This window comes from Phocoena sinus, chromosome 7 (genome assembly GCF_008692025.1).
Source record: "Phocoena sinus isolate mPhoSin1 chromosome 7, mPhoSin1.pri, whole genome shotgun sequence".
In the NCBI taxonomy this organism is placed as follows: Eukaryota; Metazoa; Chordata; class Mammalia; order Artiodactyla; family Phocoenidae; genus Phocoena; species Phocoena sinus.
Genome location: NC_045769.1, coordinates 67181551 through 67205248, shown reverse-complemented (window position 1 = coordinate 67205248; position 23698 = coordinate 67181551). Strand labels below are relative to the sequence as shown.

At 36.3% G+C, this 23698-nt stretch overlaps 1 protein-coding gene across 2 annotated transcripts in view; it reads right to left on the bottom strand.

Moving 5' to 3' along the window:
* GALNT3 (polypeptide N-acetylgalactosaminyltransferase 3) overlaps window positions 1–23698 on the bottom strand; it is a 46726-nt gene that overhangs the window by 6006 nt on the left and 17022 nt on the right. For both annotated transcript variants that reach the window (XM_032637933.1, XM_032637934.1), the window contains exons 2-9: window positions 15623–16246; window positions 11249–11421; window positions 7624–7773; window positions 5359–5593; window positions 4622–4739; window positions 3000–3200; window positions 868–999; window positions 562–663 (exon numbers count right to left, since the gene is read on the bottom strand). In XM_032637933.1, coding sequence (XP_032493824.1) covers window positions 562–663; window positions 868–999; window positions 3000–3200; window positions 4622–4739; window positions 5359–5593; window positions 7624–7773; window positions 11249–11421; window positions 15623–16137 — 1626 coding nt within the window. In that variant the 5' untranslated portion in view covers window positions 16138–16246. The remainder of the gene's footprint in view (window positions 1–561; window positions 664–867; window positions 1000–2999; window positions 3201–4621; window positions 4740–5358; window positions 5594–7623; window positions 7774–11248; window positions 11422–15622; window positions 16247–23698) is intronic.

Sequence of the window (23698 nt, the reverse complement as noted above, 5' to 3'; positions counted from 1 at the left end):
TATAATTATTTTTTCTTCTAATATATAGTGTGTAAGGAAAATTTTAAGATATGAATATATATACACATTGACATATATGTACATATATGTATATGTTTCTGTATATATCTGTGTGTGTGTGTGTGTGTGTGTATCTCCATCAAACTTTTAATATCATGGACCACAGAAATACAGTATGAACATGATGTTATTTGCTGTCAAATCCAGTTAAATATAGCCTTTACGTATAATTTAGCAAAATCACCATGCTAATAGTCATGCAACATCAAAGATTCACATAGAAGATCCTGTTTTTCATTTCAAATGGTATTATTCTATTATTTTCTCATTTACCTTTCTACTAAATGGGTAAGCAACCTCAAACTGCTTTCAGAGGCAGAGTGAAAATCAAAATAAAGTACTCTACAACTTCTATATGAATTGCCAAACTTAATCTAAAAACATTTCACATACCAGTTTACCGGAACATAAAATTGATTTAGGGATTCTGAAAAACGTGCAACAACTTACTTCTGTTTGTAGGTACTAAAGAGAAGGGAGGATTTTTAGTGCAGTGCTCACCTGGTTTCCCCCAAGTCCATGACACGTATACAAAATTAATGGTTTGCCTCCTTGATTATTTTCTCCAACATCCAGACATAGAGGCTGACCAAAACTCTTAATCTAAAGGGAAATTTTCCAGTTATAAATTTTTTTAAAAATCTATGTGGTTTATATTTTTTTGCAATTAATTTCAGGAAGTGGTGTTAATAATAATGTAAAATCTCAAAAGTAATAAAACAGAAAATATTTCAGCAATTTTTCTGAATCACATAAATATTGGTGGAAGGGAATATACCAAGTAAAAAGGGACAGGAAAATACTCACATATCCAGCTATAACAGGATTAAGGTCTGGCACATACGCTTCTGGATAGATATTGTTCAGATACCATGTAAAATTTTTACACTGAAGGCGGTGCTTTATTTCAAATCTTTTTGAAAGATCACCAAATGACTTCTGGAGAAAGATGAGAAGTGAAGGCGGATGTTTAATTAAAACAGAACTGATAAAGTACTTCGAATGCTACTATTTGTATTTACATTTAGGTCTTAAAAAAAAAAATTCTGGGCCAAAATATAAGATGCGATTTAACTACAGTCACCATTCATTCAGGCAACAAGTATGCCTGGCTGCTCACTTCTGGCTTCAATGAGAATCAAGGACCACTGCAGTGCCGACCTAGTGCTATTTTATTCTTCCTTTGTGCCACAAACCTCTGTTATGGGACAAAGATCCCTAGCGAAATGCTGAAGGCAAAAAATGGTAGTGGGGGCATCCAAAACTGATCCTAGTTTTATATGCAAAGGTGCTCTGTAAAGTGTGGTGTGAGAAAGCAGGTATAGAGAAACAGTGCCAACTGTGCATCATGTAACATATCTCTTCTCCAGTCAAGACCACAAAAAACAACGCAGTTGGCAATATTTTTTTCTAGTTTTAAGGGTGTTGCTTACTCCTAACAATATCTTCTAATAATATCCTAACAATAACAACGTTTTAGTAGAAAAAGTCAAGTTTTTAATCAATTGTATTTTATTTTCCTTTACCTTATTTAAAAGGACTAAGGAAACTTAAAAAAAAAGCACTAAAATTGAAAAGGTATTTGGTACAGGCAAAATTTTAAAGAAAATATACAGTGGGTGCCTAAATATATGAAAAAGTAAATACTCAAGCTTATCAGTTCAACTAAGGAAAATATTTTCTCTGCCACCTTCAATGTTTTGAACCCAGGTGTTTTAGCAAAAAGTATGAAACTCTGAAGGACTTCTGGGTAGCTTATGCATTTTACCATATGGATCTACTTGCCCTATGTTAACAACAAGGGTTTGCTGGCTCACTTGCCCCTCTGTTGGTGACAAGAGAGCATAAACTGTATTTAGTATCCACTCGCCTGGTTAGCCAAGTACTTTTGTGCAGTACACAATCTGTCCGATTTGTTTTGGTGGCCCTGGGTAAAAAGTTAGCAATCTGACCCAGTAGTGCTCTGACTTTGCATGCTACTGACATGTTACAGGGAGATACCAGAGACCAAAGAAAAAGCGAAATGAGGCAACCAGATCTTTCTTTATGACATTCGAAATGTTGATGCCCTTTAATCCCAATATATACCAGCTTGCAAATCGGCACTGTTTCTTACAAAGAGTTGGGTGCCATTTGCCGAAGCATGTCCTTAAACTCTCTAGTTTATTTACCACATCCAATGTTGAAACTGTTGGGACTCAGTTCTAATGCATTAGGCATGATGATTCTGCAGAGCTTTGATCTAGGACAGGTCAATAACAACCACAGTACCACGCATTTGTTAGCACTTATTTCCTTATTTCACAGCTGCTCTGGGAGACAGGCAAGTATTTTATCTCAAGACAGGGAGGGAGAGAGAAGAAACGTGGTGGAGCACATGCTCCATGTCAGGCCAATCTGTCAACCACCCTATGAAGCACCATAACCATTTCACAGTCTCAAGGGGCTTTGCCAAAGTCACCCCTCCAGGGAGCAGTGGAACCAGAACTGGAAATAAGAAAGCTTGATACTTCTGGTTCATTCTCCTGCCCCATTCTGACACTGTCTAGCTCTCCAGTTCAAAATGCCACTTAGCACCTTGATTTAGGTGCTAATCACATCACCTAAAACTAGTTAAAAGCAGTTCCACTTAATCTTATTTTCTTTGAGTAAAATACTGAACCAAAGCAGTTACAAAAACTAAATATCTTCCATATTAAAAGGGTAACATTAGGTAGAATGCCTCAACTTTTTAAATGCAGTTTACTTGACTTTAAAAAAAAAAAAAGAAGAAAAGAAAACTGACATCAATGAGTTATATATTTTTGAGTTCAAAAGCCCAGCTTTAAAAATAACTTTTTAAAGAAATGTTTTAGGCTTGAGTTGACTCAAACAGGTAAAAGGACATGTAAACTTCTTGTGGATTTTTATCGTAATTTAATTATTTAGTCCTAACTTACTTGTTTAACAATTTTTGCTGCATCTGTGTTTCTCCTATAAAATATTTCCTTATATTCATCCATCCAGACTTCTGCAAGGCGGACTTGGTTGCGAGCAATCACCTGAGTGCCTTTTGGAAAGGTATGAGGGCTTTTGCTGCGAAAAACATGTCCAACAACAGAGCAAGGCATAATCTCCAACTGCCCACCACATTGCCACACCTGATAATTAATGATATTTGTTTAAATTTACAGTATTTTAGGAAAATCAAAGTGTTGCTTTTAAGTTCACCTTTAAGATACTAATAAAAACAAAATAAAAGATTTATTGCAGCTTTACAAATAGTCTCTGTTCACTGCCAGTTCAACTTAAGTTCTCAAAGATAAAGAACTATTATTAAATGGTACAGACCCAAGAGACAACCCCCCCCACACATTTTCAGAAATTACTTTAACAAAATAGTGATTTCAGAGCTCTCATAAAAATAAAGTCCACAATTTCTTCTTTTTTTTTTTTGCAAAAATTATTCAAGCTATCTAGTATCCACAGAAGACCAATGGCTCTTCTGCATTTGACTTCCACAGCAGACTTGGAGTAAGTGAGCCCAGACTCTATTTATCTCTTGTATATTCAATTTTGTGATCAAGAAACAAATTCCAGACAGTCATTATTACCAAAGCACAATCTATTAAACTTGATCATTATAAAAACTTCATACTATTTAGAGATAGAGGGTCAAAAAAACTTATTTGCATTAACTCTAAAATGGCAAATCACTAAATCAATACCTACTCACTTAAATATCTTGACAGTTTGTTCTGCCATAAATGAAAAATCTAAAAGTCATGTTTAATAATATGTGCTAATATTAGGGCAGTGGTTGTATTCTCTCTCTCTTTCTTTTTTTTTTAAACAAGTGAGAAAGCTTGGTGATATGTTTAGTTCAACAGACTGCTTGAGATCCAACATGTGCTGGGGGTTAGGAATACTTAAATTAATAAAACAAGACCCCTGCCCTTAAGCAGCTCAAACTTGGCCAAGATCATCACTGCCATTATGTGATGAAGCCAGAGCCAAAACTTAAATCTTCCAACTCCTAGTTCAGTTCTTTTTCCACTACATTCCAGCCTAAGTGATAAGAAATGAATGACAAAATCATTGTAGAAAATGAAATCAAATACGTACATGTGGAGACCATCTAACACCTTTCTTTTATTTCTCATATTAACGTTTAATATGTATAGGGGAAAAAAGCTTGTTTAATCCGAAGAGTTAAGTTCAATGTCCTTTAAAATTATACATAAATGTTTTTCCATTCTGACTCGCTTGATAATCAACCAATTTCCTGAAGCACTAGATTTAATTATATTTATCTTGGCTGGAATTCAGTAGCTACAAGTGCATTAATTGGTGTTACTGCCTGGACACAGGTGTTTAACTGATTCTTCTTGTTACACTGGCAGCAATAAATAAATATATTAAGTTACACTTTAAGAGGAAATATATTTATTCTAAAATTTCTAACAATTAAATTTTAGAAAGCACAAAAAGTAAAGACTACATTCATCCATGATAATCTGTATCAGCCAACTAGAAATATATATTTCATTGTTTAGTATGAGCGCTATATTTATAAACTTACTCTGAAAGACATTTCTATATTTTCACCTCCCCAAATTTCCATTTCTTCATCATAAGTTCCAATATATTCAAAATAGTCTTTTGATATGGAAAAAAGGCCTCCTGCAAAAGTGGGTGTTCTGAAAAATAATCCATTGTTAAACTTTGTTATAAAAACCAAATAAGAATAAAAACATATTTTAAGAGCAACTGAATCAAATGTACAAATAAATTAAAGAGAGATGACAATTTCAAGGCTTTATATAGATTAATAAAAACTAAAAATGCTATCTTCAAAGTCAAGTTTTGGGGGATGGGGAGGAAGAACTTTAAGTATCTTTCCCTAGCAGAACAAAATTATTGTGTCTTCTAACCAAACTTAAAAGATTCTCAAGGGAATTCCCTGGTGGTCAGTAGTTGGGACTCCGTGCTTCCACTGCTGGGGGCCCGGGTTCGATCCCTGGTAAGGAAACCAAGATTCTGGCCTCACGGCTCGGCCAAAAACAAAAAAAGATTCTTAAGTAATGATTATAAGGAAGACATAAGAGCTCACTTAATTCTACTTCCTACTCAGTAACATCATGTATAAACAAGTACATAAATATATAAATGACTTTCCTATTCCTTCTATACAGAATATGTGTATTCTTTATTTTGTTAATGTGAATTACCTTTGCAGAAATTACTGTAAAAAGCAAAGAATGCATACATATTCAAATACTTGAACTGTATATAAGACTTTGAGAGCAATCATCTTACTTAATTGGATAAGTTTCATCCTTCCTTCTTTGCTTCTCATGATCGGGAAGTGACTCCCAGCCAAATGAAAGACTCCAGTCAAAATTCCCACGGTTGTGGTTACTTCCATAAGGAGAAGGTTTGTTGAATTCGAACGTGTTCAGATCTATGGATGCAATATCTGGGCTCACGACAGCAGTGTAGTTCTCAGCTATTCTGGCCAACAAAGGCTCTAACCAGCCATAGAAACACTCACCTAGAAGGAATACAATTTTAATTAATTCAATGAAAACACTCAGGGTTTTTTTCCTTTTGTGTTTTGGAAGAGGGTTTACAGAGAAATGAGAATAACCAAGTCATTAGTGTTCTGAACATTTATATAGGGGAGATTTCTTAAAGGTTTCTTGTGAGATAAGGGTAGGATGAAAAATATAAGACAAGATTAAGCATAGTTAGTAAATGACTGATTTTTTTAACCTTACAATGGAAGCAAAATGATACTGATATATTTAAGTTTCAGACTGTGTATTTCTGTTTAAAATGGGCTATGAATCAAGGATAATGTTTTGCTGATCCATACCACCTAGCTCCAGAAGTGTTCTGATTTACTTAAACTTGTCTCCCTGAGTAAGGTATAGTAACTGAAATCTTTATTTCTCTGACAGGTTCTTAGGAGAAAATAAGTAAAGGAATCAGAATATTCTGATTTTAGTAGTTGGAGACAAAGTACCATTCAAACCTGCCCAGCGCTAATGAAAGAGAGTGGAGGAGTGGCATGAAAGGTCAGGGTTCTGGCCCCAGGCCAGGCTGTCTCACATCACACATGGAGTTCAGGAGATGTGGCATGTACAGTGCTACTCAGGGCTTCCCATCATTCAGTGGAGTTTGGCAGTCATGGTCCAGGAGGACCATCAGACACATTTGCCTGGAGGGGAAGAATGCCCAGTCTGACAGTATTGTAATTTTGGACCAGGAGAGGGAATGCTGGAGAAGCAGCCATTTCCTTTTGAAAACACCTCTCCTGGATTACCTTTAGACCTTTCTTAAATGCTGGGTATTAAGAGAATACTGAGGGCTTCCCTGGTGGCGCAGTGGTTGAGAGTCTGCCTGCGGATGCAGGGGACACGGGTTCGAGCCCTGGTCTGGGAGGATCCCACCTGCCGCGGAGCGGCTGGGCCCATGAACCACGGCTACTGAGCCTGTGCGTCTGGAGCCTGTGCTCCGCAACAAGAGAGGCCGAGACAGTAAGAGGCCCGCGCACCGCGATGAAGAGTGCCCCGCCCCCCGCCAGCCGCTCGCCGCAACTAGAGAAAACCCTCGCACAGAAACGAAGACCCAACACAGCCAAAAATAAATAAATAAATTTATATTAAAAAAAAAAAAAAGTCACAGGACAAGGCAGTTCCCATTCTACCATTTAAAAAATAGAAAAAAAAAAGAGAAGACTGAATGTGAAAGCTCTAAAGAGACTCAAGCAAATCCAAAAGCCCTTCTGTAACAATTAGCATATGCTCAAAACCATTTGCTTGGTCAAACATAACCTAAAGGCTGGCCAATCCAAAGCTAAACACTCACACAAAGAGTAAAACTCACTAAACTTAGAGCTCGAGGGAATAAGTGACATTTTAATAATACCTAACGTGTACATTAAACATTGACTCTAAAAATACTGTCTAAGTACTTTATTTAAAATCACTGACACTGAAAAAAAATTAAAATACAAAGAAAAAAACCCCAACAGCAACAAAAACAAACAAAAGCTAACAACATTCATGGGAAAGATACCAGAAGCTGTAAAGGGGCACCCCTAACTTGGCACAAAAAGGAGTGTGTGAATCTTTGGGGGAAAGAAAAAGAACTGAAATATAAAAAGTAAAAGTGTTAGGACTAGGACAAAGTTTAATGATAGGGTTGACTACACTTAAACAAACAAAACTTTCACTCACTTTAAAGTGTAGTAATCAAGAATAATAAGGAAAACCACATTTTTTTGACAAAATGAGCATAGAAAACATCCTAGGCATGGATAACTCGCTGGGGAAGCTGTTCACTGGAGGCCATAAAGTTAAGGAGCCTCAAACAAAAGGACGTAAGATCTTTGAATAAGTGAAAGGAATTTCCTACCCAGAGCTGTAATCTGCTTGGGCTGTCACTGCTATAACCACTAGCTGAAAATGATGTTAAAGAAAATGCAATTAGGCATTTAAAGAAAAGGCTTCCTTACCTTTTAAGTTAGAGGGAGGGGGAGGGAAAATGTTACAACTATGTCTATACATGTATACTTACAGTGAGCATCTAAAAATGTGAGTGTTTCAGCTGTTGCTACTGTTGCTCCTAGCAACCTTGCAGTGATCAGACCTTTTCTCTCCTTTTGTCTGACTATTTTTACGATAGAAAATTGTTTTATATATTCCTCTAGTTTACCATGCAAGTACTCTGTAAGAAAAAAAATCAAGATTAACTCCTTTCTAAGTATATTTTCATATATATGAAAGCTAATAAAGAAACCACAGGGCAATGAGTCCTCCACATTCATAATCTTAACGGTTGTACACATCCATCCTTAAGACAAAAATTATATCTTCAACTCTTATTGGAAAACAAAAATTATATATACAGATCTTAACTTTTGAACGATTATAATGCGTGACATTACCACACATAGTTATCCTGCCCATGTCATATCAGTAAACACAATGTGTTTGGAGGGGGAGACTTCCAAAGGAATAGGCCCCAGGAGTTAAGAAGACTCATTTAGAGGCCAGAGAAAAGGGACAAAGGAGTGAAAGAAACTGAATTTGGCCAAAAAGATATTTGATTCTTATTTAAATTGGCATTTAAATCTGCAAATGTATAGAAAAATTTCAAGTATCAAAAAAATTATCTGATATTTAGGCAGTGGTCAAAATAATTTAAGACCAAAAGCTTGAGAGAAAGATGAGTAGGAAAATCCAGGGCTACAGCAGTTTGGGAATATTTCTACAAAGAGTCAGCAAAAAATTTTTGAAAGCTCTAGAGTCTTCTGACACAGAATTTTTTCCAGTAAAAATACGAAGGAAGAAAAGAGTATGTAAATCAGGAATGAGGTTAGAAACAGGCAAAATTTTAGTCATGGGTGTGTATAATTTAAGATACTCAATATTCCAATTTGGATGACATACATACTAGGCAAGAGTTAAAATAGCAGGTAAAAGAAAAACACATCAATCAAGTGTTGTCCATATTTTTAAACAACATCTTAAGCCTGCTTGTTCACCATTGAATTCTTGACTCTTTGTTGAGTATATAATGCAATTCTTCAAGCGGCCTTCTTGGACCCAGAGCACAGACTCAAAAAGATTTGGGAATATTGAGAACACCAGCAAACATCCTGGGTAGATGTTTGCTTCTGCCAGATTTCAGAAGCAATTGCAGGTGACTTTGACTTTATCTGTAATTACATATTTTTAACAATTCTCCAGTGGTGCAGATAAGAGAGTTGCTTATTTAAAGCTTAAACATTCATGAAGGAGGTAAGAGTCCAGGAATAATTTTTGTGGAAAAATAAGCCTATCTAAACATTATCATCTCAGGGTAACAGATTAACTTTTTTAACACCTTCTAAGTACCTCAGAATTAATACTCCAAAAGACAAGTAGGATTGTAATTTGTCTTAAAAATATAATCATAGCTATTTCTGCTTTAATCATAGACTTATAGAGCAACTTAAAAATAGAAACATTTTAAAGGTCTTAATGGGAGTTGATTTTTAAAACAGAGTCACTACAGACTCCTTCAATAAACCCTCCCACTGTTCATATGTTAAGAAATTTTTATTCACCCACAACTTCTGAACTTCCTATAAATTCCTACCTGCCCTTTAAATTTAGCCCCCATCCACACCCTAATTTTATGAAGTTAAAAACACAAAGCCGTGAAATCAGATTCCCTGGGTTTGATTTACAGCACCATTACTTTTAGCTATGTGACCCTGGGCAAATTATTTTACCTTACTGTACCTCGGTTTCTTTACCTATAAAGTGAGATAATAGAAAAAATGGGGCTAATAGGACTAACCCTCACAGGGAATTGTTAGGAGGATACAATGAGAGATTATTGTACAAATAAAACATTTAAGACAAGAACTAACTAGCACATAGTCTATGCTCTGAAAATCTTAATTATATTTTGTTTGCTATCATTGGGATTTAGCTATCAGTTAACTGATTACCTACATATTTATGCTGCTTTTCCTTAAGCAAATTAAAGTCAGGGACTATGGTTTCTACTTCACAAGCTCTTCTATGGTAACGAGGGACACATTTTCCACAGTGGGGGACTCATTAGATAGTTCTTTGACTGATTCAATAAGACAAGTTACACTACTATTCAAAGATAGCCCTCGCCAAGAAAATTTTTCCAAATCTATTGTTGATTGCTATAAAGAATTATAAAAAATACTCAGGCCCTTTGACCAAGCAGTCCTACCTCTCCTAACTTATCTAAGGATATAATTCAAAAAAAGGGAAAATAACATAAGCACAAGGATATTTATTGTAGTATTACATATAGTAAGGCTAAGGGGTAAATAAAAGTGAATGGTTAAGTAAAATGTATCTAGTCCATTTTTGTCATTAAAACTAAAGTTTTGAAGGTAACAGAAACAGGCTAATAATGTTACATGAAAATGTCAGATTTCTAAACTAGATTTCTGACATGGATATAATTAGATAAACATTATATGTTTATGTAGACAGTGATTAGGAAAGAAAAGATTAAAATGGTTGAAACATTAGGTTAAAAATGTTATGCTTTATTCACTTACAACCATGTCTAAAGTCTGGATACATCTTATAATTAATTGATGACATGTCACCTAACAGGTAGTGGGTTTTTTTTTCCCATGGTCTGTAAAGTAATGATTTACCTTACAGTAGATGGTGCTTTGGATTTGACGGGAGTGTTATCCTCAGTTTACAGATATAAGGAAACTGCTCATTAGTGCCGGAGCTAGAATTTGACTTTAAGGAATCTAGTTCCAAACTTGGGCTCATTCAGGAATAAATTTTGCAATCGTTGAAATAATCTGTATTTGTTTGGTACTTAAAATACTTGTAATGTTTGAAAACTCAGCAAATTATAGTATTTGTCTGATTATCCTTGTGAGTCCAATTTAAAATGTGTAACTTAGCAACTGATTATTGACATAAAATTAAGTGAAAATTCATTAAAGATTTTGGCTAGCTTTGTAAATGGTATTGGAATATTTAAAAGCACCAAAATAAAACAGGATGTGGTAACTCTTCAGTAATTTTTAACTACTCTTTGATATTATTAATGTATTATTTATATTAATACTTCTAATCTTTAAAACAACCCTAGGAGTTATGTACTAATGTATTCCCTCATTTCTAAGCTATAAAATTATATACTTCTTATAAGCAATGGCATGTTCGTTTAATTGGCTGTAAGGGTCTTTTATTCTACTGGTATGTAAACTAATGATGTATTATACAATAAATTTGATGAAATATGGCATTTCCCCCATTTTACAGATAACGAAACTGAGGTATAGGGGGGGTTAAGTAACTTTCCCAAGTTACATAGCTGGTTAGGACCAGAACTGGGATTCAAATCAAGGCAGCCTAACTCAAGGCTCAAGTGTGTGCTCTTAACCACTATATCTTACAATAAAAGTCTCATATTGAGGACTACAAAGTTATAAATAATGGTGTTTCACACATTTCTGAACTCCAAAATATTTGAATATGGACTTCCTTGGATTCTCCCTTCATCCATCATATATAGCATCCAAGACACTATATTCAAGATCTGAGGTGGCATAGAGAGAGCACAATATACCCAAATAGACTTTGGACAACGCCACATGGATTTACTTAGGAAACAATCTAATTTGCATGTGCTTTCTTACCATCTACACTAGCATCATCCACCAAAATGATCTCCTTCAGCAATATGGCAGGTGAAGAATAGAGCACACTGTGGACAGTTCTAAGCAGCGTGGACCATGCTTCATTATGAAAAACTATTATGACACTGGTGGTAGGCAGGGGAGGACAGCGCTTAAATTTTTGTTCAATACATCTAGAAAAAGTCAAAGTAGAAGAAAAATTATGAATTTTATTACTTTATTTCACAGCTATACCATTACTAAATTATCATTATTTAAACCTTTAAAACAATAGAAATGATAGTGGACACTTTATTTATATGTAAGATGATCTTAATGCTATATAAAGCAAAACAAAATTTCTTACAAATAGACCACTCACCCAGAGATCATGTCCACTGATATTGATCACATGTCACGAATTAAAACATGCTATTGTAAGCTTTCTCCATAATATAATTTTAAATACAAATAACATTTTAAATAAGAAAAATAACCTAGAAGTGAGACAACCTGTAAAAATAGCAAATACTTGTAACTGCTCAAATACAAACCAAGTTTTTTTCTTTCCTTGTAGAAATCATGCATTTTTCTTAACATTTGCAATTTTTAATTATTAAATGAATATTCATCTTTGTAGAGATTATCTTAAATTAGATACTTTCCTAGGAATGTAATATTTTCTAAGTTTAATCAATTTCCTTAACCTGTAACTGAACCAAAAGGGGAAAAAATTGCTTACTATAAAGCCTATTTCCTTCAGCAAAAACTTAAGTACCTACCATATGCCATGCTGTGTTAAAGATTTTGCTCCAGTAAGGAGAGAGACCCTAAATAGTTTTTGACTGATTAGCGGTATTACTCATTCACTAAAAACTTTAGTTATAAATTTATCTTGAATTCATTTTGATAGCAATGTCATCCTCAATGAAAATAATCTTCATATGAAGCCATTGGGGTATGTGTGGGTCTGTACAATCTCCAGGCTTTGAGAATGGAGATGACCACAGTCCCTCATCTGCTGAGTTGAGGTGAGGATCAAATGAAATAACATACAGGAGAGGGCTTCAAAACACTGTAAAATCAAACAGAGTGAAGCTGGGACATAAAACATGTGTGATCTATGGTAAAGATAAATAAGTAAAATAACTGGATCTTTGATAACCATAAATGGTTGTACAATTTTAGACAACAGACTATGAAATCCTCCTACACAGTCAAAAGCCACTATAAGTAGTGTGTGAACAATCAAACAGTGCTGTTCAAACCCAAAGATAAGGAAGTAAATCGTTCACTCATGGAGATAGGAGCCCAGCACACTTTGGTTGCCCTGCCAGGGCCAATGGGGAAACCAGAGCCCCCAGAATGGTGGCCTGGGAAAGCCACCCTAAAAGAGAGGTTCTACAAACTCTCATTAATTACTACTTTTACAGCCATACCTCAGTATGAATGTGTTTCAAATCCTTTCCTGAGAGGAGGTCTTTAGGTCGAAATATTTGTAGCGATAAGAAAGGAATTAAATTAGGGATAAAATATTGAGAGGGCGTCAACACCACTGAGTAGGAAAAGAGGAGGAAGGTGAAACTGATTTTGCTTTCTAGGACCATCATGATTTTAAGGTGTAACATACATGCATAGCCAGAAGAAAACAATCACATTCATCCTCACTGGTAGATGAAAGCAAATGATTTATTCTAAAGTGAATTTTGGATAAACTATCAATTAAAAATAAAGTCCAAACACAAACTACCTATTTATCTATCTTCGAATTAAAATTACACAGAAACAAATGACTAAATATAAGCTTGTATTTTTAATACATAAAGTCTTATAAGCCAACATAAAAGTATAAGTAAAAATTATGAAAAGCTCCATACTATAGTATTTCTTTTTTAGGAAAAAAATTTATAATTTTGTCTTATAAGCATTTTGGGGAGGGAGTTTGGGGATTTAAAAAATTTTTTTCCTATATTTATTTGCCACGTGACTAATTAATATAGTATTAATATAGAATTATGAAAAGGTTTTGAAGATTTAAAGTATGACGCTTTACAAAAATTCACACTAGGGCTTCCCTGGCGGCGCAGTGGTTGAGAGTCCGCCTGTCGATGTAGGGGACACGGGTTCGTGCCCCGGTCCGGGAGGATCCCACATGCCGCGGAGCGGCTGGCTGGGCCTGTGAGCCATGGCCGCTGAGCCTGTGCGTCCGGAGCCTGTGCTCCGCAATGGGAGAGGCCACAACAGTGAGAGGTCTGCGTACCGCAAAAAAAAAAAAAAAAAAATTCACACTAATAAAGTGTTATCTCTTTAATCTCACAAGGCTTTCCCTCAGTTTAAGCAAGGATTTATTTGCTTAACTGATAAGTACTAATATCAAGTAAAAGTGTCATGTTATATCATCAATGCAAGTGATAATAAAATTTCACAGTATGATTTCATAAGCCCCATTTATTTTGAAACAATTAGCATGCTCAACTTATGTTTAAAAGTTGTTTCACATGTCATTTAAAGTAGTGAAATTCAAATAACTAGCCAAAGTGATTACAGATTCCCAGTCAAACCATTTGAAAAATTTGGCATACAGAAATGTGATTAAATTATCAGTCACAAGACCATCTGGCTTCGGGAGAAACTGGATCTATATTTCTAATGAGCATGTAAAAGATTAGCAGTTCTTCAGAAAATGTGTTCCTTGATGATATAAGTTAAATTTAAAGTATGAAAGTATTAAATCTTCACAGTTCTAGGTACACATTCCTGTCCAAAAAAAAAGGTTCTTTTTGTGCATAGCTATTTTGCACTTACATATTGATTAACATTATTGAATATTACTGCAGTTTCTCAAAGCTATATTGGAGAAAAGGCTTATCCTGAGCTCCCTTTGTCATGTCAGAGAATAAAAATCATGCTTCTTGATTTGTGATGGGAATTGCTTTTCAACCAAGACCTCTCCCAAAATCAGTAAAGGGCCATATTGCATTTTAACCTATTAGCATAAAAAAGGAACTATACTATGCCCTGTCAGAACAACTAGAATATTCTACATTCATTTGTTTCTTCACACATTCATTTAAAATGATGAGCAATTTAACCTTGAATCACACAGATTAGAATAGAGCAACAGAAATCTAATCTACATAGCTTCAATATTGAGGAACTCATAGTTGGAGCAGGTATTCATGATCATAAACCTAGAAAAATATGAAGGAAGCAATAGACCTAAGTCTACTAAAGTACTTTTCTTCAGGTTCACTTATAAATTTAATTCTCATAACTAGAAAGCAAAATACGTAAGCACTGTTTGCTTACAGTTTGTCTATCTTGCACTTTTAACAAATCTACAGATTGTTTAAAAGTGCTGAAATTCATTTTAGCTATTTCAGTTCTAATAGAGCATTTGAATACTACCTCAAAGATAACAAGATGGTTAACTAAGAACAAAGAGACAGCACAGTAGAATCGGGGGCTGGGGGGGATTTTAATCAAAATACTGTATATTTGAGATAAACATGTAAACAAAGTGACAATGAAAAGCAATGTTGGCCTCTCAGAAGAGAAAGGGAGAAAACTCTATAAATACAAGAGCTTATTCAACAAAACTCCAGAGAAAGAATCACAGTTGAACTAGTAATTAAAACAATACTGTCGGGCTTCCCTGGTGGCGCAGTGGTTGAGAGTCCGCCTGCCGATGCAGGGGAAGCGGGTTCGTGCCCCGATCCGGGAGGATCCCTACATGCCGCAGAGCGGCTGGGCCAGTGAGCCTTGGTCGCTGAGCCTGCGCGTCCGGAGCCTGTGCTCCGCAATGGGAGAGGCCACAACAGTGAGAGGCCCATGTACCGCAAAAACAAACAAACAAAAAAACAATACTGTCTCTTAAAAGAAAGGTTACAAAACACAGGACATTCTGAAATGTAGTTATAGCACTAAAAGTAGCCACAAAGTCCATGACTTAGCTCATAAACTATCATAGCTCCAAAATCTTGGCACAGTTTTTAATATTTCTATTCTATAGCAATACACAGAAGAACAGAAACAACTCCTCCACCTCCCACATTTCCCATAAAATCCACCTCATATTTCCCCCTTAATGGATGAGAAAACTAAAGCATTTAAGAATAAAGGATTTCCTTGTGGTTCTATAGAGGTCAGATCTAGAATTCAGTTTTCTAATTTCTAAGATGATAATTTTTCACATCTGCAATGCCTCACTAAACATAGATATAGAAAGCTAGCCTCAATAACAATAAGCAAAAAATAATTAAGACAGGTTAAATAAATGGTATTTGTCGATTCTTTGCCTCAAAGTGACTAAAGAACAAGCAACTTCCTTAACTAATACCCCTCCCCTGAAAACCCTCCTGATAAACACTAAACAGTGAATATTCTTCAACATACTCAGGAGGTCGAGTGTCTGGTCCAAGATCTCGGTGTAAAGAAATCCTGTCACTTGCAAAAGCATTAAAACAGTGTTTTGCTTCTCCACGTTCTTTTTCCTTCTGCTCTTCAATACTTAAATTGGTTGTCTTGAATGCTTTGCCAGAAGCACCAGGTGCATTAGAATCCTGAGGCGGGCGGTCAAGAATGGGTTTCAGTTCTGCTGCTGTATAATATCCTTGCAAACAGGGTCTCTCACCAGCATCAATGTTTTGCCTGACAGGTGCTCCTATTTGCATTTTTGGCATTGCATCTTTAATATTGTTTACAGCTTCTAGCATTAAATCAAACATCTTGTTTTTGTTTTTCATGTTTCTTTCCATCCTTGATTCCTCTTTGGAATATTGAACACTTACTTCTCTTTGCATTAAAATCAAAAATATTATAAAGAAAAAAACTACTGCACCAAGTTTCCAGAACTTTTTATGGTAATGTCTTTTAAGATGTAGTTTTACTAGTCGTTTTAGGTGAGCCATTCTGACATTAAAAGCTTGTCACTTGACAAATAACAGTTACAGTTTCCTCTGTTACATATATTTTTTATCATAGATTTGCTGGCTAGAAGGTTTCCTTAAATTGCAATACCTATAAACAGAAATGACAGGTTAGTAGCTATTCATTCCTATAGGCATGGTTCACTTCATTCACTCAGTCAACAACTGAACATAAGCTATAAACAATGTACTCTTATGGTTAATAACAATACAAAGATATCTTGCCCTCAAGAAAATTACACTTTTGGAAGAACACAGTTGCTATCATTAACTATAATCTATCGGGGTTATAAAATATTAGAGACTTCTCTCCAGTAAAAAAATACATTGTTAACTCTGCCTAATATCTGCCATATAATATGCCTAAATGAGTTTTATAAATATATTTTGAGTTTTTAAAAAAAAATCTTAGCTCTGGGGCTTCCCTGGTGGTGCAGTGGGTGGGAATCTGCCTGCCAATGCAGGGTACACGGGTCCGATCCCTGGCCCGGGAAGATTCCCACATGCCGCGGAGCAACTAAGCCCGTGTGCCACAACTACTGAGCCTGTGCTCTAGAGCCCGTGCTCTGCAACAAGAGAAGCCACAACAATGAGAAGCCCGCGTACAGAACAAAGACCCAACACAGCCAAAAAAAAAATTAAAACAAATAAATAAATAAATTTATTTTTTAAAAAAATCTTAGCTCAATAACCAAGGGGCTAAAGAACTTCATTAAGCTGATTGTAAAGAAAGGGGTAATCCATAAGAAAGCAAAGGTACACTGACAGGTACTGTCAGGCATACATTTAAAACTGTGGCTTTTAAGAAGTTCACCATCAACCTATGAACTTCAACTAAATCAATTAAGATGATAAAGCAGCTTCATCACCAAGTAAACTGGCATTCTCCCAAATCTGCTCACTTGATAGCACTTGTTGAATTTAACAGATCCAATAAAGACTGGAAAATTAAGATAATGTGTTGTTGTTATATAACAGCTATTTTCAATAACTCACACAAACACACACAAAAAAATAAGAAGAAATAGGGGGAAAAAATGGCAGTGAGCATCACTTGGAAGTATCTCTGAAGAGGCAATAGAGATCATTAAGTTATAAAAGCAGTATCTGGTGCAACAAAATGCTGCTTGCAGTTGATCCTAAGAACAGAGCAGCATGTTTACCAAACCCTAGTATGGGACATCAGGAGCAAAAGAAACAAAAAATAAAAGAGGACATTGACTACTGCCAGAATCACAGTGAAGACGGACTTTCTTCATGATGTCTAAAAAAATGTACTGTGAAGGGTTCAGTACATGATTACATACCATGCACCATTATAGCCAGTCAAGTAATTAGCAGAGACAAAAGGGCAAGGAAAATGCCTTTGCTCCCTAACCCTAAACACATTTTAAGAAAAATGTCTATAGGAGTAAAAATTAACACTTTATTTAACTTCTTTTCCAAAGTTATCACTAAATTTAAAATTTAGTGATATTACTAAATTTAAAATAAGAAAACCAAGTTCTGAGATGGATTCTTTGGTCTTTAGCAAAAAATTTGGAGCTGAATAAACAAAACAGGCAGAACTTGAAAACTTAGTTCTACATACTATTTCTAATTGGACTACTCTATATGTTTTCAGTACAGACTGGATACTTTGCTTCCAACAGAGACCTCATTTATGATGTTTTGCCCATAAAAATGAGATTCCAATATTTCTGAGCTTTGGTTGCTTCAAGAGCCTCATGTAAGGATTAAAAGGACCTCTTAAGATTTTAACATCATTTTAAGATATAATGTAAGGAGTTTCAGACCACACAATTGTGGTTATATCGTTTCCTACATGTCAAATGTTGTGCTAGGCTATGGCTATTAAGGTACCTTAAAGGTAAGCTTCAAGGAGCAGAGGTGAGTATGAACGATGGCACTTCAACAGGCAACCACAAAGCAGCGTGATATGATGGAGACTACGAAAGCACGTGGAGGATACAAAGAAATGTTAGAGAAAATTTCCCAGCAATGATACCATTGAGCAGAATCTTGACAGATAAGCAATTTTTAGGCTGGTGGACAAAAGAGAGGAGAGAGAGGGAATGGTAGATGCAAAGGCATACAACAAGAAAAGATGTGGTCAATCCTTGGGTACAGGAGGTACCCAAGGTACAAGGTACAAGAAGTGGAGGGCACAGGCAGGAAAGGGCAGGAGGTGAGGCTGGAAGTTCAGTTGAAGACCAGCTCACACAGTGAATTTGGAATCTACCAATTTTGTCCTGAATGAATAGAATGGAAAGTATTGAATGATTTTAAGGAAGGATCGTAATCATATTTATGTTTTAGAAAAATCACAGGTTCCTCGGCACCAGTAAAGGTAATGTATACCAAAGAGTTGAGGGAAGCAGGAAGGATGGAGAGGGCTGACTCAAGAGAGTCCAAGAAATGAGATCGAATAGGACTTGGTGAGAGAAATGAGATCAAATAGGACTTGGTGAGAGAAAGAGAAGAATGGGAGGTGGATGCGGAGAGTGATGACATTGACAAAGGCAGGGAATATAGGTAGAAAGATTTGGGATGGGATGTTCAATTTTGGTCATGACAAATTTGAGGTGCTGGTAGGGTTTCCAAGGTGAGTTCCCATGAGCAAAAAGATACATAGGACTGAAAATTAGGGAAAAGCTCTGTGCTAAAGATGAACTTTGACAGTCTTGGGGTACAAAAGAGTTCACCTACAGTATATAAAGTAAAGAAGGCCAGAGAAATAGCTACAATTAAGGGTTAGGGGAGGAAAAAAGAGAAACTGGAAAGAAAGAGCAAAAGGAATGAGAAAACAAAACAAAGGAGAATCAAGGGAGAATAGATTGTCAGATAATGTATCCATGTCAAGTGGATACAATCTACATCTTACCCTTGAGAGATGTTAATTGTTTGACAGTGGTTGATCTTTAAAAGTAAACATCACGAGACCTGGTCCAATGGGCTTTAGTGCAAACCAGAAAAGAACTTTGGCAGAGAATCCAATAGGCTAGTTGTAGTCATGGCCCCAAGATCCTAGGGCTTAGGATTCAGGACACTTTCAGACTAACGGGGCAACAATGATCTAAGAGGTTCCAGGGAGATAAGGATGGCCAAAATGTTGAGTTTTCTTAGGATAATGGTTCCCCAACTAATGAAATACAACCTGATCACCTTTCTTTCTTCTAATGGCCTACCCACAAATACGATTTCTGCATAAAATATTCATGCTTGGGGCTTCCCTGGTGGCGCAGTGGTTGAGAGTCCACCTGCCGATGCAGGGGACACGGGTTCGTGCCCCGGTCCAGGAAGATCCCACATGTCGCAGAGCGGCTGGGCCTGTGAGCCATGGCCGCTGAGCCTGCACGTCCAGAGCCTGTGCTCCGCAATGGGAGAGGCCACAACAGTGAGAAGTCCACGTACCACACACACACACACACACACACACACAAAAAATATATATATATATATATTCATGCTTGACAACAGAGAGATATAAATTAACTTATGTTCATCCCCCTTTCTGTCTCTGAGACAACCATCAAATATCCCCTTCTCCAGTGCTATTTAGTGATACTAAATTTCTTCAGTAGCCAGGATAAGCTAGATTAGGAATTTGAGAAGGAATGAGGTGGTCTCCTTAGAATGTTTTAACACAACATAGAACAGGAAAGAGTCCCGGGAAAGTATAGAGTAGAAGGAGATGACAGAACAAGATCTTTCTCTTTTTTAAAAAATTATTTATTTATTTATTTATTGGCTGCATTGGGTCTTCATTGCCGCACGAGGGCTTTCTCTAGTTGCAGCAAGCTGGAGCTACTCTTCGTTGCGGTGTGTGGGCTTCTCATTGCAGTGGCTTCTCTTTGTTGCAGAGCACGTGCTGTAGGGCACACAGGCTTCAGTAGTTGTGGTTTGTGGGCTCTAGAGCACAGGCTCAGTAGTTGTGGCTCACGGGCTTAGTTGCTCCGTGGCTTGTGGGATCTTCCTGGACCAGGGATCAAACCCATGTTCCCTGCATTGGCAGGCAGATTCTTATCCACTGCGCCACCAGGGAAGCCCCAGAGTGAGATCCTTCTACAGTAGTGATGGGTTTTCCAAAACATTTTATGCCAGAAATCATATCCGTGGGTAGGATGGGGAATTGGAAAGAAGGATTGAATTAATGAGGCCAGTGGAAGAGAGTTCTTTTTTAAGGATGCATTATAAACTAGAGGAGTTCATCAATAGGGTAATAATCCTATACTGTGTGCATGTTTATCTATTTAAGCGAGTCACTCAGTTAGGTTTTAGTATAGGATATCTCTAATGAGAGAGTCAAGACAAGCTCATACAGGACATGAATAGTATCTCCCTTACTCATGGTTGTTTTTTTGGCACTTACCACAATGTTGGTGACATAATGGGTACCCAATAAATGTTTGTTGACTAGAAAAGGGATGAAAGAAGACCAAGATTTCATTTACTATCAGAAATAGTTAACTTTTGTTAAATGTTGATTAGGTCCCTGATACTTTAACACTTACTACATAAGTTCTCTTTTAGTCTTTCCAACAATCTTGCAAAGTTTGCTATTCCCATTTTACTGACAAACATTGAGAGCCAAGTAGATTGAGTGGCTTGGCCAAGGTCATTCAGTTTAAGTGGAAGACCAGCATTTCCCCAACTGTATTCCAACTCAGGTCTGATGTAAAATCCTGAGATTTTCACTGAAGTTGTCTGAAGTAAGGTCTTTATAAAGGAGTCAAGAATCGATGCTATAAGCGTAAGGAAGTAAGGGGAAAACCTAGGAGAAAAAAACTACAGACAGCTTCACATCACCTCAAGTGAGGTTTTCTGGACAAATGAGTTAAAAAAAAAAAAGCTATTTTCAGAGCATGTTTTTGGAAATAAAGATCGAGGAGGATGAGACTGTAGATTTTGACAATGGCGGGTTAAGAAACTGAGACTGCTTAGCGGTAGAGTCTACTAAAGTAGGAACATGACGCTTTGCTTTTTTCAGATTATTTCTAAGGGAATAATTTTATTTTATTGATTGCTGATCAGTTGAGGATTACAACATAGATCCCCCAGGGGACTGTGTATCAGCCTTCCCTTAATGATAAATTACACTCAACATTAAGCATCTCCATCAGTGGTCTTCAACTCTGGATACATATGAACAGAAAGCTCTTTAAAACTGCAGTGCCTTAGGCCCCATCTCTACAGAATTTGATTTAATTTATTTTTATTGTTTATTTATTCATTTATTTTTGACAATCGTGGCTTTTATTGAGAGGAAGGAACTCCAGCTGTTTGGATCACTATGCATTATTAAAAAGAGACTTTTTGGGCTTCCCTGGTGGCGCAGTGGTTGAGAGTCCGCCTGCCGATGCGGGGGACGCGGGTTCGTGCCCCGGTCCGGGAGGATCCCACATGCCGCAGAGTGGCTGGGCCCGTGAGCCATGGCCGCTGGGCCTGCGCGTCCGGGGCCTGTACTCCGCAGCGGGAAAGGCCGCAGCAGTGAGAGGCCCGCGTACCGCAAAAAAAAAAAAAAAAAAAAAAAAAAAAAAAAAGAGACTTTTTAAAACTTTTTTCATAGCTTTACTGAAGTGTACATGATGCACAAGTTGTACATATTTAAAGTATATAATTATTTTTGTTGTTCTAGGGAATGAGTCTTAGGCCCTGCTTTTGTTGTTATTTTCAACTCTCCATTTAATTCTAAAGGGTGGCAAAGGTTAAGCATCACTGGTTCAGGTAACAGGACTTTGGGCAAAATTAGCACCTCATGAGAAAAGAACTACATCTGGACCTAGAGACTGTCATACAGAGTGAAGTAAGTCAGAAAGAGAAAAACAAATATCGTATATTAACGCATGTATGTGGCACACAGAAAGGTGCTACAGATGAACCGGTTTGCAGGGCAGAAATTGAGTCACAGATGTAGAGAACAAACGTATGGACACCAAGGGGGGAAGGCAGTGGGGGGTGGGGTTGTGATGAATTGGGAGATTGGGATTGACATGTATACACTGATGTGTATAAAATGGATGACTAATAAGAACCTGCTGTGTAAAAAATAAATTAAATTAAATTAAAAATTAAAAAAAAAGAAAAGGACTGCATCTAACCAAAGGCAACCACATTATTAATTTCTAATACTCCAAAGACAGGTTTTCAAAATAAACTCTTGATGTAAATTAAGGAAATTATTTTGACACGAAGGGATAAGATAAAAAATCCAAAGGAAGAATGACCCAAGGATCCCTGAAAAGTCTAAGGGATTAACTGCTGATATAAATGAGGCATTGAGGTTATATTCCAAATTATGATGTTGTAAAATCATTTTTAAAATATTTTATTCCCGTCATAAACATGGAAAAACCGAGACTGAACAATAAAAGACATAATCCAAGTTAATTAATTAATGAGATAATCCTAATTAATTAACTAGGATTCTTTATTTCTATTCCTGGGAATAATACCATGTTCCTAGACCACACTACTTGCCAAACTTGAAGACCATATAAAAACAGCAGAAAGAGAAAAACAAATACTGTATGCTAATACATATATATGAATCTAAAAAAAATGGTCATGAAGAACCTAGGGGCAGGACGGGAATAAAGACGCAGACCTACTAGAGAATGGACTTGAGGACACGGGGAGGGGGAAGGGTAAGCTGGGACAAAGTGAGAGAGTGGCATGGACATATATACACTACCAAATGTAAAACAGATAGCTAGTGGGAAGCAGCCACATAGCACAGGGAGATCAGCTCAGTGCTCTGTGACCAGCTAGAGGAGTGGGATAGGGAGGGTGGGAGGAAGGGAGATGCAAGGGGGGAAGAGATATGGGAACATATGTATATGTATAGCTGATTCACTTTGTTATAAAGCAGAAACTAACACATCATTGTAAAGCAATTATACTCCAATAAAGATGTTAAAAAAAAAAAAGAAGAAAAACAGCCAGTGAAACAAAACAAATCTCTCCAAAATCAACTTCTAATTGGATTATTAAGTTTGAGAATTAAAAAACTCAGCACAACAGCAAGCTCAGGATATTTGCACATTAGAAATGTTGTATTTGCACATTAGAAATGATTAGCAGACAAAGGGCTTGTTCTTCTTGTACTCTTTCTAAAATCTTTAAACATGCCTATCCGAAATGGTCAATTGCTAATTATAAAAGATCACATTCGCAGAAGAAGAGAAGGGAATACCATGAAATAGTTTTTTAAAACTAGAAAAAGAAAATTAAAATTCAGAGATTTTCTAAATTCCAAATCCCTATAAATGTCTAAAGTTAGAAAAAAATTAAAATTCAGAGAACTTCTGGTCTTAAAAAAATTAATCTATACCTTAGTATATATGTAGACATTACAAAAAGGCATTAATAATAAATAAAGGTATCCACAAAATGATACTTTGAAAGGTTAAAACAATATGCACAATTCTAACAGTCTGTGAGACTGGGTTAAAATCAATGAATTGTTCTCAGGAGTAAAAATATGCTTCCATCTGAACAGAAAAAAACCAAAATCTCATAAATTAAAATAATATAACTACAA